This window comes from Monodelphis domestica, chromosome 7, assembly GCF_027887165.1.
Source record: "Monodelphis domestica isolate mMonDom1 chromosome 7, mMonDom1.pri, whole genome shotgun sequence".
Classification (NCBI taxonomy): domain Eukaryota; kingdom Metazoa; phylum Chordata; class Mammalia; order Didelphimorphia; family Didelphidae; genus Monodelphis; species Monodelphis domestica.
The window spans coordinates 209,290,472-209,306,265 of NC_077233.1; the positions used below are offsets into that span (position 1 = coordinate 209,290,472).

The 15,794-nt window shown below is 41.6% G+C and overlaps 1 protein-coding gene across 7 annotated transcripts in view; it reads left to right on the forward strand.

Annotated features, from left to right (window-relative positions):
- The window catches only part of DHRS7B (dehydrogenase/reductase 7B), a 78,710-nt gene extending 66,831 nt beyond the window's left edge, over positions 1 to 11,879 (forward strand). For all 7 annotated transcript variants that reach the window (XM_007498466.3, XM_056806421.1, XM_056806424.1 and 4 more), the window contains 4 exons: positions 335 to 545; positions 3,118 to 3,210; positions 4,346 to 4,498; positions 10,031 to 11,879. In XM_007498466.3, the coding sequence (XP_007498528.1) occupies positions 335 to 545; positions 3,118 to 3,210; positions 4,346 to 4,498; positions 10,031 to 10,236 (663 nt within the window). In that variant the 3' untranslated portion in view covers positions 10,237 to 11,879. The remainder of the gene's footprint in view (positions 1 to 334; positions 546 to 3,117; positions 3,211 to 4,345; positions 4,499 to 10,030) is intronic.
- Positions 11,880 to 15,794: the final 3,915 nt, after the last annotated feature.

Consider the following 15,794-nt stretch of genomic DNA (forward strand, 5'->3'; position numbering starts at 1 on the left):
TGACCCTGGCTAAATCACTTAAGCCCATTTGCCTAGTCCTTGCCACTTTTTCAACTAGAGCTGTTACACAGACAGAAGATATGGGTTTAGAAATAACAATAATAAATAAAAAATAAAGATGAGGATGGTTATAACCTAGTTAATTTTATGCCAGGTCAGTACATCTCCTGAGATCTTAGTTAACTTAAAACTTCCCAATCAAAGACCAAATTGGCCACATTGAAACATTTGTGCCTTTTCTGGTTTCCCATAACTCTGCAAACATGAATATGTTATCAGATGATTGTTGCTCAGAGGCTGAATTGTGTTAACTCTTTTGTTTGTTCAAATTCAGACACACAGGCCTCATGCCGTAGTCTTTGACCTTGCTGAATCTAAAACTATAGTCCCTGCAGCGAATGAAATTCTCAAGTACAGTGGCCATGTGGACATATTAATCAATAATGCAGGAGTCAGCTATCGGGGCACAATAATGGACACTGCACTGGAGGTGGACAAAAAAGTGATGGAAACAAACTACTTTGGTCCAGTTGCCTTAACCAAAGGTACAATGACTATGGATTTCTTAAGTAGAGGAATGCCATTTTGGAATTTTCTTTAACTTGGCCCTTTTTTAGTCTCTATTAGGTCTCCCTTTTCTTAAACAGCCCATAAATTACATTGGAACATTTGCTTTGTTACTGGTGGTTGCCTTTAGTTCACATTTTGCTATCCTTAGTTTATAGCTAAATTTCAAGATACTTCCCCAGGTTTAAGTTCTATTATTACTGTTTTCCTTTTCAATGTGAATTGTGATTGGCCAAAATCCCCTTTGGGACAAGATTTTTCATGCCCATGTCTTACCTCACATGAGAGAACTTTGTAAGCATGGCTTTTAATTTGAGAGGTGCTTCCTATTAATTTCATTCAAGGGGGCAAATGGGCATTGAATTTACCATGTAAAACTGTCATTCGTTTATTCATTGAACACTGGTTTTCTTTGTGTCTTTTACAATCAAAGGATTATTTGGAAGATACAGAGATAAATGAGATAATTTTCACCCTTTAGGAAGCTACAGTTGTTACCTTCTTTGTTCTTTCAGGCATTCATCATGAATTTATTATTTATTATTATGTGCTAGGCACTGTGCTAATCAGTGAGGTTACTCTTATAAGATTGGACCTGGTGGTCTCAAGACTACCAGACACCCAATATTATAACACATACAGAAAAAGGGCAAAAACAAGGTCCCTGTCCTCAAGAAGCTCATGTTCTAATGGGAAAGACAATGTGCAAAACAAAGAACTCCAAATATTGTACACACAAGATATAAACAATATAAATGGAGAGAATGCCTGTGGCAATGAAGTAGGGTTCATTAGAGGTAAGGGAGAGGGCCTGGGAAAGGCCATCTTGAAGAAGATTGGGATTTGAGTTGTCTTAAAGGAAACTAGAGAAGCTGGGAAGCAGAGCTGAGGAGGAAGAGGGTTCCAGATCTGGGGGACAAGCCAATGAAATGACCCTAAGTTAGGAAATGAAATGTTGAGTTTAAGGAACAGCAGGAAGGCCAGTGTCACTGGATCGTAGAGTATCTAGCAGTGAACAAAGTTTAAGAAGAACAGAAAATTAGAGAGAAGCAAGATGGTAAAGGGATTTTAAAGGAAAAATAATGTTTGATTTGGGGGGTAATAGGAAGCCACTGGAGTTTGTTGAGGGTAGTGGGGTCAGTATGGTCAGGTCTGCACTTTGTGGAAAGATCATTGTGGCAGATGAGTAAAAGATGGATTGGAGTTGGTAGAGACAAACCAGAAAGCTACTGCAATGATCCACCAAATTGATGTTTGTATTAGTGGCAAGAAGGGGATATAAGAGAGAGATGCTGTGGAGATAGAAACAAGACTTGACAAAGATTGGCTGGGTGGGATGTTGAGTGAGAAGTCAAGGATGATACTGAACTTGTGAGCTCAAGTGACTGAGAGGATGTTGGAGCTTAATTCTAGTACCTGCCTTCTTTTAATCATTTTTCATCCTGTTATATGGCTGGCTTGAACATGTTTGTTTATCTTCCCCATTAGACTGTGAGCTTCTTGGGAGCTGGGACTGTCTTTTGCTTCTTGTATCCCTGGCACTTATCATCATGACTAGTACATAGTAGGCACTTAATAAATGTTTATTGACTCACTGATAATAATAGGGAAGTGGGGAAGAAGAATTGGGAGGGAAGATAATGAGTTCTGACTTTAGACATTTTTAATTCAGTTCAAGATCTACAAAAGGCAGTTACTGTTGTGAGGTTGAAGTTCAGGAGAGATATTAGGACTGGATATATAGATCTAGGAATCATATGCATTCTGGAGAAGATAGAGCATCCAGAAGAAGATGAGAAATATTGTCAAAGGCTTCAGAGGGGTCAAGAAGAATGGGTACTGAAGCCATTAGATTTTTCATTTGGTAACTTTGGAGAGAGCAGCTTTAGTTGAATGATGAAGTTGGGAGCCAGATTGCAGAGTTTAGAACTGAGTGAGAGGAGAGGAAGTAGTGACTTTCTCAAGGTGGCCATTGGTGAGAGCAGATATATATAACTCACATATTTATGGGGGATAGTAAGATCAAATTAGTTATTTTGGTTGTTTTGGGGGAGGATGGGGAGACATAGTTGTGTTTATAGATAACAGGAGCTAGTACTTAAGTAGATGTTGAAGATGAGTAAAAGAATAGTGATGGTGGAAGGGACAGTGTGCTAGAGAAGATGGGATAGGATCCAGGGTACCTAGAGAGGGTTTGACTTTGGCAAGTAGGAAAACCACCTTACCCATCAGAGATAGGAAAGGAGAATAGTGCAGGATGATTTTAGGGAAAGGACATGAGGAGGAAGAGAAGGATAAAGAATAAATATCCTCCATTTTTCGGGTGAAGTATGAGACAAGGTACTCAGTTGAAAGGGTCGAGAGAGTGCCTGAGGAGGTGTTTGGCCCTTGGTGAATAAGAGCATGAATAGATTCAAGATATAAAAAAAGCACCATGCTGCAATAAGAGCCTAATTGAGGTACCTCTTTTTAACACAATGACTTTATTTTGGGGAAGCATTTTTCTTTTAACTGCAGTCATTGTAATCAGTCATTTTTCTCATTCCTTAGCAATTCTACCATCCATGATAGAGAAGAAACAAGGTCACATTGTTGTGATTAGCAGCATTCAAGGCAAAATCAGTGTTCCTTTCAGATCAGCATGTAAGTATCTCTTCATGTTCTGTCCAAAGACCTTCGTACTTCCAACCTGTAAACCGCCAACTAAAGAGAAGATGAAGATAAGTGATGAGCATTCTTGAAGAAATGTTTAAAATAAAGGTTATAGACATTTCATGGAAGAAATATGAAATTCAGCAGCGTGGTGTGTCCAGAAAAATCTGAATTGGAAATGTGATAAAAAAAAAAGTATCTTTTTCCTTTTGTCCACCATTCTGTTATAATTCCCTGATGGCATGGAACTACTGAGCTATTTTCTTTCTTTCTTTTTTAAATAACCTTTACTTTCTGTCTTAGTATCATTTCTAAGACAAAAGAGTGGCAAGAGCTAGGCAATCAGGGTTAAGTGATTTGTCCAGGATTTGACAGCTAGGAAGTGTCTGGGGTCAAATTTGAACCCAGATCCTCCTGACTCCAGTCCTAGCATTCTATCTACTGTGCTACCTAGCTGCCCCTCAAGCTACTTTCTGATTTCTATTAAAACTAGGTCATTTAATTTTGACAAATTTTCACTTTTACCACAATCCACTGGCTTTTTGTGGTTTCCTAATTGAGAGTTAAATAGACATGTGGCCTTTTGCATTATTAATGGTGGTCAAGATCTCACCAAGATCTCTTGAAATTAGGTTGAGACTGACCAGGCTTATAGATGTCATCAACTGGGGCTCTGCAGCCTTTTAAAACCGTAACTACAAAAAAAATCTCAAGCCCAAGGATTATAGGGAGCCCAAATTGGTTCTGGCATCTTTTGGCAGAATACAGGTTACATTTGGTATGCAGCTCTAATGTCTAATTTTGATCTGGCACTTGAGGCTTGCTGAAAAAATAATCTAAATCTTTGAGGAGCCCCAATTGTAAATCAGTCCTTCAAGAATCCTTAGGGGTAGCTAGGTGGTTCAGTACTAGGTTCAAACCTAGCCTAAGGGCTCTTCCTAGGTGACCCTGGAAAAGTCACTTAACCCCATTGCCTGGCCCTTTTCACTCTTCTGCCTTAGAACCAATATACAGTATTGAATCTAAGATGGAAGGTAAGGGTTTAAAAGTAAAAGAATGACGTTATCTATTTTAGGGTCAATGTTTCTTACCCATTGCATGTTCCTTATGTGGTTATGTTTTACAGATGCAGCTTCCAAGCATGCAACCCAAGCCTTCTTTGATTGCCTGAGAGCAGAGGTGGAGCAGCATGATATTGAAGTGACTGTAATCTCTCCTGGCTATATCCAAACCAATCTCTCTCTCAATGCCCTGACTGCAGATGGATCCACATACGGAGGTGAGGAACACATTTCCCACTGAAAGGAAATATTGATGGCCGCAGGCATGTGAAACCACAAAAGTACTGCTTCCACTGACTGTGTGATTCTTGTTTCTCAGTTCCCTAGATTGAAAAGATCTCAAGGTTGGTTTTTAGGTACTGACTCTGACTAGTCTTTGAATCACTTTTCTAGTTCTTCAGTAAGAATTTGTCACTCCTGACCAGCCAAATTTAAGCAATGTGATAGCAGACACACTGACTTTAGAGAAAGGCCTCTGTGGTGCCTGAGGACCTTGAAAACAGTTTTAATTTGAAAAGTCTCCAAACCTCCTTCTGATATGACATGAAAATCAGTTTAAACTAATTGACACTTCCTAGCTCTGTGACTCTAGGCAAGTAGATTAACCCCAATTGCTTAGTAGCCTTTATTACTCTTCTGCCTTGGAACCAATACTTAGTAGCAATTTTAAGAGAGAAGGTAAGGATTTTAAAATGTAATAATAATAATAAAACTAATTAAGTTCACTGTATCTGTAAATTGTCACGACCTTAAAGTTAGCATTATCTTTCCCTTTATACTTGGGAAATAAAAGAAAACTTCAGTGTTGTCACAGTAAATGGCTCCCTCTGAAGATACTGCTGTTCCTGAGGTTATGGATTGTTGTAAATAATTCTGGAATCCTTGCATCTTCATCAAGAAAATCAAGAAAAAGATTGGGGATGGGGTGTACCTTTGAGCTCTTTTTTAGTTAAGAGCAACACCAGGGTCTATTTAGCAGGCAGCATAAAAGCAGGGTCTGAAACTAGCCAGTCTCTGACTCAGGGTTACCCACAGTAACAACTATGACTCTCGTGTGACCTGAAACTTGTCTGTCTTCGTAGGCCTCTAGTACCCACTTTCTCTTTCCTGTCTTCACTGCCTTATCTGGATTTGACCTCTCATCTGTATAGGTCTACAAGAACTCAGAGCATTCTCTTGCTTAGTTTGACTTCCAATCCTGAGCACTTCTGACATACTGTCACTCATTCCCTGACAACAGAGCAAGTGAGTAGTTAAGTGTGAGCCTGCTCAGTGTAAGGTGTTGTCTTAGTGAGGGTGTATAAAGTGAAAAAGACAACACAGACCCTGGTCTCAGGGATCTAACAGGAGGAATGTGATATGGACATAAATAAATATGATTCAAAACCAATAAGGGGCAAAGGGGAGGTGTCTAGACAAATTACTCTGAGAAACAGGAGAGAGGGAAAGATGACTCTGAGGTAGCAGTGTTAGTCAAGGCTTCATGGGGGACATGATGGCTGGCCCTGGAAGGAAGAAAAGATTTCAGTGGGCAAAGATGTGGGGATAATCTCTGCCAGGTCAGATGGGTGTTGGATGCAAATGTACATGGTAGGAAAATGTAAAATGAGATGGAGAACAGGAGCAGCAATAATAGCAGGAGACTGAAAAGTAGAGTTATGAAAGAATAAAATTAAATAAGACTAGAAAGATAGATTGCATCCAGATTGTGATGAGACTTAAATTCCAGGCTGCCCAGTTTGTAGTTTCTCTTGTGAGCAGCATGGAACCTCACAAGATGACCATTTCACATGGTCCAGCCTTCATTTTAGAAAGGTAATTTGGGAAGTAATGTGCAGAAGAATGAATTAGGAAGTGAAGAATTGAAGCAAGGACAGTAGTAAGAAGGCTGTTACAATATGTAGTCCAATGGAAAAACAATGAGAAAGGGCAGCTAGCTTGTGCAGTGGAGTGTGAGCCAGGCTTGGATTGGGAGGATCTGGGCTCGGATACTTCCTAGCTGTGTGACTCTAGGCAAGTCACTTAACCCCCTAACCCCCACTGCCTAGCCCTTACTGCTCTTCTCTCTTAGAATTGATAGTAAGATGGAAGGTAAGAGCTTGAAAAAAGAAAAGAACAATAAGGGCATAAACCGGAGTGTTGATATGTTGAGTAGGGAAGAGAGGAAAAGGAAAAATAAGGCATTACCCTAACTGTATGATCCTGGTCAAGTCACTTAAACTATTTACCTTAGTTTCCTCATCTATAAATTGGGGATAATAATAGCATCTACCAATCAGACTTATTGCTAGGATAAAATGAGAAAATTATAAAGCACTTAGTGCCTGGCACATAATGAATGCTTTATACATGTTAGTTTTTATTATTATTAAAATATACCTCCTAGACTCATGGGGCAAAAGGGCTTCTAGGAAAAACTAGGATAATTACTCATGTCTTGAATGCTTGGAAGCAGGGGAGAGGTTGAAGTGTGGGAATGGTGTTCTTCCCCAGGTATAGTTTGGCACTGATGGCATCTAAAGGTCCCTTCCAATTCTGAGATTCTGTGTACGACTCTTCAGGGCACTTTGCTAGATATTGTTGAGGACTTGTCCAGGATCACCCATCTAGGAAGAGCCTAAGGCTAGACAAAAATGAAAACCAATTCCTACCCACAGTGAACTTATTTTCTACTTGGATACAACATGTAAACAGATAAATAAGTGCCAAGATAATTTGAGGAAGGGAAGCAATAGGCATACATTGCTTAAAAAGTTGAAGTGCCTGGAAACTTGAACCTTGGTTTCCTCAGTCATTTCATCCTTTACTCTTCACAATGGAGAGGAGAAATATTGTGGAGGTGGTCTCAACAAGGGGTCTGAGAAGTAGGAGGGAGGTAGGAGCTGAAGATGACTGTAGGGTTTCAAACCTGAGGTGCCAGAAGAATGGCGGTGCCGCTGGATAAAAGGAGAATACTTGCAGGAAAGGGCAAGATAATGGGTTCATTTTGGAGATGTTACCTTGGAGATTATGATTAAACATGTCTAGTGAATGAGGATGGCCAACAGGCTGTTTCTGAGATGGAACTAGAGGTAGGGAAAGGTTTGGGCTGGATAGATAGAACCTTGAGTCATCTGGAGCCTCCCAGTTTTGGGAACTTATGATAGTTAGCCAGTCTCTCTGCTGCTGCTCAAGTTTTGTTGTCAGTATCTAACATAACCTTTTTTTGTCTTGGCTTTGATTAACTTAGGTGCCTTTTATCCTTCAACATAGGCCTGATTTTCTAGCCCTTGTCTTTTTTTCTTTCATTTTTTGCTCTTCCAAATTTCTCTGTTGTCCATAAACCTCTTTACCTATAGAGCATAAAACAGTATGTATTTATCATCATGGTAACATTCTGAGTATAAAATAATAATTGTCACTTCCACAATAATACAAAGAATCAGCAAGATGAAGTCAAGCAGATTTCCAAACAGTTGCTTTAAGAAGTATGGCCAAAGGGTCATCTAGGTGATAGATACCAGGCCTGGATTCAGGAGGACCTGGATTCAAATCTGGCCCTAGAACCTTCCTAGCTGTGTGACCCTGAGCAAATCACTTAATCCCATTTGTCCAGCCTTGGCCCTTCTGTCTTTGAATTGTTATTAGGATAGAAAGTAAGAGTTTAAGAAGAAATTAATATTTAAAAAAGAAATATAAACCAAAATGTTACCAGCTTTATATTGTAGTAAATATCGAGTGTGCATATTTAGAGCTGGTTATGATATATAGCATTGATGGCAAACTTTTTAGAGACCCTGTGCCACCTCCCTCTCCCCTTGCCACTGCCACCCGCCATGGGGAGGGAGAAAGCACTCCTATTGGGCTGCTGGGCAGAGGTATGTGAAAAAATGTTGTCAGGCATAGTGGAGAGGGAGAAGGGAGTAGCTCCTCCCAAGACCCTCTACACTTCTAGTAATGAACTTGGGGGGTGGGGCAGGAACATGTGCCCACAGAGAGTGTTCTGCATGTCATCTTTGGCACCCATGCCATAGGGTCACCATCACTAAAATATTATTTAGCTTTATACTATGGCAATCTCTCTTATCTGTAGACCCCACCCAGTATTGTATTGACTTTCAAAATGACAGTTCTGTATTACAGTCATGACAGTAATCAGCTTATTTTTCACTGTGACCTTTCTTTTCAAGTCATATTTATAGTTAGTCCTTCCCTATCTTAAAATTGAATAAATTTTTTTTCTTCTATAGAAACTGCTTACGAAATGACCAAATAAAATATTGTTTAAAAAAAAAGAAACTGCTTACAAAGGGCACTTTAACTTTTATTTTTATCTCCCAGGATGTTGGGTGGTTTTAGCTACACACCCCAATAAACATACGTTTTCTTTCATGCCAGTGATGAAAATATTAAATAGCAATAAGCCTTATGGAACAATATTCTTTCCTAAAACTGAATGTTTTATTCTAGTACCTAGAAAAATTTAGTTGTTTTCAGTCATGTCTGACTCTCCATGACCCCATTTGGAATTTTCTTAGCAAAGATACTTGAGTGGTTTGCCATTTCCTTTTCCTGCTCATTTTGACAGATGAGGAAACCGAGGCAAATAGGGTTATGTGACTTACCCAACTGTCACACAGCTAGGAAGTGTCTAAGGCCAGATTTGAAGTCATGAAGTCATAAGTCTTCCAGATTGCAGATCTAGCTATTCACTGAGCCAGCCACCCAGCTGCCCCCACAGTAGTTCTTTAACAATAGGCAATTAAGTGGCTCAGTAGAAGAGCACTGGGCCTGGAGTCAAGAAGACCTGAGTTCATATGTGGCCACAAATACTAGCTATATGGCCCTGGGCAAGTCAGTTAACCTCTCTTGCCTTAGTTTCCTTATCTGTAAAATGGGGATATAATAACACCTACCTTACAAAGTTGCAAAAATCAAATGAGATAACTTAGCTTAGCACAGTTCCTGGCAGATAGTAACTTCTATACCAGTGATGGTGAACCTATGGCACAGGTGCCAAGAAGGCACATACAGCCCTCTCTGTGGGCACGCCTGCAGTCACCTGCCACAGTTTGTTACTAGAAAACCAGAGACTTGGGGTGGAGCTGCTCACCTTCCCCTCTCCATGCACCTGAGGACATTCCTCACTTCCCCTGCTTCTTTATCCAGCAGCCCAATGGGAGCGCTTCCTCCTTCTCCTGTCTGGGGTTGGGGCAGGGGTGAGGTGGGGGAGGCAGGGCAGGGCACTTGGACTCTGGGGGCTGGGGTGGAGTTAGGACATGGCACATCATCTCTAAAAGGTTCGCCATCATTGTTCTATATAGATGTTAACTATTATTATTAATAGTTAGGTGATGAAGGAAATGACAACCAACTAAGTAGGGTATATATTTTCAGCCAGTTGAGAACTTTTTGGGATTATTGTATAGTATAGGACAGTCTGGTGAACATCTGAACCTTTATTTTTTTTAATGGGAAAGATATTTTATAGCATTACAGAAATTATAAATCATTGCTCAAGGTTACAGAGGGAAATGAAGCAGTCACCTGCAGTGGTGAGAGCATAAGCCTAATTACAGATGGGCAGTAAATTCTTTTCTATTAGGATGTTGATCAGCTGGTGCTTCCTTCCATAGCATGTACCCCAAAGAACAAGTAACCTCCTTGTAGAGAAATTTAATCAGCCTATTTTTTCTTCCTTCACATTCCCTTAAAAATCTTTATGCACTAGGATTTCTGATATTGAGTTCCTGTTTGACTTTATTTTTTAGTTATGGACAAAAACACGGCCAATGGCAGAAGTCCTACAGAGGTTGCTTATGCTGTCCTCACAGCAGTGGGGAAGAAGAAGAAGGAAGTGATGGTGGCAGACCTGTTGCCTTGTTTGGCCGTCTCCCTGAGAACTCTGTTTCCTCGGCTCTTCTTCTACATCATGGCCATGAGAGCCAGAAAGGAAAGGAAAGGAAAGACCTCTTAGTCTTACTTCAGAGAGGCTTCATCCAAGACCAAGCACATGCTGCCATATCTTGGTTGGTTGTGGTATACGCAGCAATTGAACCAATGGAAACATTAATTAAAAGGTCTAATCAGTGGGGAAGGTGGTGGAGCTGTTTGCAACAGGTCACTGGGCAGCCTCTTGTGGCAGGAAAAAGGAACTGAGCTCAAAAGGGAAAGGAATGAAACTTCTATATTCTGGAAACTAACTGTGAATCAAATGAATGGTACCAGCAGTCTGATGGGCACAATGTGTACCTGCTGGAGAAACTAAGCTGCCAGTTCTGCTCTCTCCTATCAGCCAGTACAGTCCTTTGGGCCAGAAGAAATAGCAAGATATCTATCTCTTGTGGTGGTTTGACAAGCCTTGGCCTATTTAGCCTATTAATCTTCAGCACACAACTCATCCCTAGCCCTTCCTTTCTTCTGTCCATTTTATAGAATTGCTCAACCGTTTGGTTTTTTTTATCCTGACCTGTGAATTCAGGTGTATTGGGAACTTTAGGTGTGGAGATTCCTTCCACTTGTCAGGCATTTTTCTTAGGCAGTTTTCTTGGGCACTGAGAAGCTTAAGTAACTGTTAGTATATTTCAGAAGTAGGACTTGAACTCACGTCTTCTGACTCCAAGGTCAGCCAAGGTCCACAACATCATGTTGCCTATCGTTCAGTAACTGAACAATCATCTTGGCATTTAACCTCAATGTTGTAATGACGCTGGACTTAGGAGCTTCGACATATCCCAGATTTTAGTGAAATTAGAATTTAGAGAAATGCCAGATTGACCCCTATCCAATGCAATCCAATATAAATGTAAGGTGGCAATTAAAGCCCAGCGATAGGAATTGAGCACTAGCTACTGGTGGCAGTTTATGGCCCAGCTATAATCCAAAAGCTGGAATTCCGAAATCTCCTTAGGCAGAGGGAGTGACTGAAAGCGAGCAGCATGTAGCCCGTCGGAGGATGCACTGAGTAATTTGTTAGCTCTCTGACTCCTGTGTTCTGAACCAAAACACCTTCCTTATTTAATATAACTGGGTTGCGATCTAGTGAGCAGATCAAATTCTGTTCTGAGGCTTAAGAAACCATTTCTATTAACTGAGTAATGCCTTTAATGGGTCCAATGGAGATTTCCCCCATCTAGATACACAGGCCACAGGTCCGACCAGCACAGTACATGCCTGCGTGCCCCTTGGGGGGAGGGGTTAATCTGTAGTTACAATTCCTGGGAAGGAGAATTGGGGGGTGTTTTTTCTGGTTTCTGACCTTCCCCAAACCAGGTTGTCCTGGACATTCCGGGGATTCTCGGTTGTGCTGTGGAAGATGCAGGAGGTGGTTCTTTTCCTACCCAGAGCACTTGCAGACACTTGAACTTGCTGTTGCTAGGCCCTTATCAGGATAGAGACTTTTTCCAGCTTTCTCAGCAGGAGGTGAGACTGTAGCTAGTAATTGATCAATAAGCCCGAGACCTGGAGGCTGCTTAGATTTCGGATTCCAATTTCATTCCTCTCAGTAGGGGTGAATATGACCATGTTGTTCCATTGTATCCTTCCCTTCAGTGAATATCCCCCAAGTACAGCTGTACCTTGAACTTGTGTATCTACAATATTAAATAAGAACATTTACAAGTGGTGAGCGAATGGTGCTTTTCTCATCGACGTTTAAAGCCCCGTAAGCTAACCTCAGCTTCTGTGCTCTGCTCCAGTTTGGAACAGGGACAGTGAAGAATGTGTATGTTGATAAAGGTGGTTGGTGGGGAGCGAATTAAGAGACGCTGGACTAGAAAGGTCCATCTACAGACACTTATTAGAACACTGAGCTTTGAGGGGGAAAAAAGGAAAGGGGCCACATGGAAGCATTTGAATAGCTCCATAATACTTCTCAGGTACAGTTCTTCCTGATAGGAGTTCCCTGTTCCTCGTGCCTTTTGCCACTCTCCCTTCACCGTATCCCACTCACTAGGGCTAAGCCTTACTCTTCCACAAAGGTGCTGGGACTCTGACCTCTCTCCTCCAAGTTTGCCCCCTCTGTCACTCATTCTCTCCCACAAATATGCCCCATGGCCCCCATCCTCCAATGACCTTTTATTGATCCTTCCAACCCTGCTGTCACCCTACACAGGCTCTGCCTTTGTAGTTAAAGCCTTTGAGAAAACCATGCCTCCACCCTCTTCCCTCGCCTTAACATCATTCCACCAAAATGGATCTCTCTTAGTTGCTGAAACCACCTTGTCCTGGTTCTCCTCCCATCTGGGCCAATTCCTGTCTCTTGCTGGTTCCCCCTCCAGATCACACCCAGCGGTACTGTCCAGGGCCCTCTGCTCTTCCTCTAAACTACTTCAGTGTTCTCATCCTCTCCCATGAATTTAGTCATGCTGAGAATTCTTCTTCCTATCTGCCCTGATTTCTCTGCTGATCTCCAATCTCAGCTCCATATGCACCACCTTTCAGACATCTCAAACTCAACATGGCTCTTTCCCCTCCAGGCCTCCAGGCTCACAACCCAGGGTCATCCTGAATTGCTGCTCATTCTCAACCTCAATCTATTGCCAGCATCTCTCAAATATGCCCCCTTCTGTCACTGCTTTGGTGCAGGCCTTCATGGCCTCACACCTGCAATAGGCTCCTGGTGGGTTGGCCTTTCCCAAGTCTCCCCACTCCATCCATTTTCCATTCACCCACGCAAGTGATTTCCTTAAATGAATGTAGGTCCAACCATTGCTCCAGTCAACTCTAGTGGCTCCCTATTATCTCTACGATCAAAAAGAAAACGCTGTTTGGCGCTTAGGGTCCTTCAGGATAGTCTAGCACCCTCCTACCTTTCCAGTCTTACCTCATTCACTCAGGAACACTGGCCTCCTGGCCGTTCCATAAACAACACACTCCATCTTTTGGCTCTGGACATTTGTCCTCCATGCTTGGAACACTCCCTGCTCAGCTCTGAGCCCAACTTCTCCAGCTTTACAAGAAGCCTCCCCCAATCCCTCTTAATTCCAGTGCCTTCCCTCTGTTAATTATTTATTATCCTGTATGTAGATTGCTTTATATGTATGTACTTGCATGTTGTCTCCCCCATTAAGTTGTGAACTCCTTGAGGGCAGAGGCTTGCCTCTTTTTGGAATTCCCAACTTAGCACAGTACTTGGCACATAGTAGGCACTTAATACATGCTTATTAAACAAAATGTTTTATATTCAAGAAATAAATGGGCAGCTGGGTAGCTCAGTGGATTGAGAGCCAGGCCTAGAGAGGGGAGGTCCTAGGTTCAAATCTGGCCTCAGACACTTCCCAGCTGTGTGACCCTGGGCAAGTCACTTGACCCCCATTGCCTAGCCCATACCACTCTTCTGCCTTGGAGCCAATACACAGTATTGATTCCAAGACAGAAGGTAAAGGTTTAAAAAACAACAACAAACTTACTTTCTGTCTTAAAATCAGTACTAATACAGAAGAGAGTGGTAAGGGCTAGCCAGTTAGGGTTAAGTGACTTGCTCAGGGTCACACTGTTAGGAAGTATCTAAGACTACATTTTGAACCCAGGTCCTCTGGACTCTAGAGCTGACTCTATCCACTTTGCCACCTAGTTGCCCCTCTGCCAATAATTTTTCAACCAGCTATGAGGTTTTCTGAAGACTTGGAAAAGCAAGTTGCTCTAAATTGTATTAAGGCAAAGACCATAATAGTGTTTAGCATATTCAATAAATGTTTGGTCAATGAATGAATGATGAGCTATAAAGAGCTGTGAAGTTGGAAAGTGTGTCAGGGACATTTACAAGCTGTAAAAGGTCCAGGAGGGTGACCAGGATGAGGAGACCAAATACTGTGCCATACCAGGTTTGGCTAAAGGAACTAACAATGTCAGCCTGGAAAGAAGAGAAGACTTGGGAGGGGTGGTGAAAGAGAGGATAGAGCCATGTCTTCAAGTGTTTAAAGCTGTCATGTGAAAGAGGGATTAGATTTGTTTTGCTTGGCCCTGGAAGATAAAAACCATGAGTAATGGGTGGAAGCCCCAGGGGAACATTTCTGCTCAATATAAGGAAGGGGGGAAGGGGGGGAGGATCAACCCTTCTTAATTATTACAGTTATAAGTGCTGTGTGCTGTCTCCAGAGATATTGGACTTCCCTCCCATCATTGGGAACTTCCACTTGTTCAAAAATGAGGAAGTCTGTTGGCTAAAGTTCAGATTAGATCAAACTATTTTACAAGTCCTTTTTTCTACTCGGAATCTAGAAAAAGATGGTTTTCATTCTTCTCAAACAAATTTATTCTCAAATTAGATTAACTCATATCAGCAACTCAGGTAGGTTAACTTTCAGTTGCTGGGTGACCCAGAGCAAATCTAATAGTGCCTCAGCTTCATCATTTGTGAAGTTTAATACTTTCACAATTTATTAAGGTCATTTTGAAACGCAAATGAGATAATGTAGATTATTGTTCAATTATTTCAGTTGCTTCTGACTGATCCCATTCTTGGGATTTTCCTGGCAGATACTGGAATGGTTTGTCACTTCTTTCTCCAGCTCATTTTACAGAAAAGAAACTGAGGCAAACGGTGAAATTCCCTGGGCCACACAGCTATTAAATGTCTAAGGTCGATTTTAACCTATAAAGAGGAGTCTACTTGATTCCAAGCCCAGTGCTCTACTGTACCACCTAGGTGCTCCCATAATACATTTCATGGCTTGTTTGTTTTTTTAAACCCTTCCCTTCCGTCTTAGAATCAACACTGTAGCTTGGTTCCAAAGCAGAAGAGTGGTAAGGACTAGGCAATGGGGGTTAAGTGACTTGCCCTGGGTCACCCAGCTGGGAAATGTTTGAGGTCAAATTTGAACCTAGGATCGGTAGGCCTGGCTCTCAATCCACTGAGCCACCCAGCTGCCCCCTGGTGTCACATACTTTGATGATATTTTCTCTGATCCACCCCACCCCCCCAACAATGTAAAAATTCACAGAAGAAATTAACACTGTAAATGAGGAATCATCTGCTTTTTAAGAAACTCCTCAGTGAGATGATGCAGTTATATGGAAAACCTTCACAGTAAGGAGCAGCATTTGCTCCGGTCTGGTACAGCAGATGCCAGGATAAGATGTTTTCAGGTTTCCTTATTGACAAGGTCTACTCCAATGTAGTCACTAAAACTTCCTGTCTTATTGTCTACACAAAGTGTTAATTCATTCTGCTTGGCTACAGGAAATGTAAATAAGACGGTGTTTCAGAATTTGGGTTATTCTCTCAACAAAACATACCTTGTTAAATGCTGTTTGGGAAGTAGTGATAAACCAAAGTACACCTGTTTACACAGTTTCTATTTCAAGGGTAGGAACTTCTGCCTAACACCTCCTCAGCTGGCACTATGCTCTTCCATTGCTCAAGGGAAGGCCTATCTGCTTCAAGCCACCGCACCACCTGAAATCTGATTTGCAGGCACAACATTTCCAAACAGGGCAAGTGGCTCCCTTCCCAAGTCAGGGCTGTTACATAAACATTTGTCATTCAAGCAAAACAGGATTTCCAAGTAGGTAACAAGCTTCTAGGTACCTGAA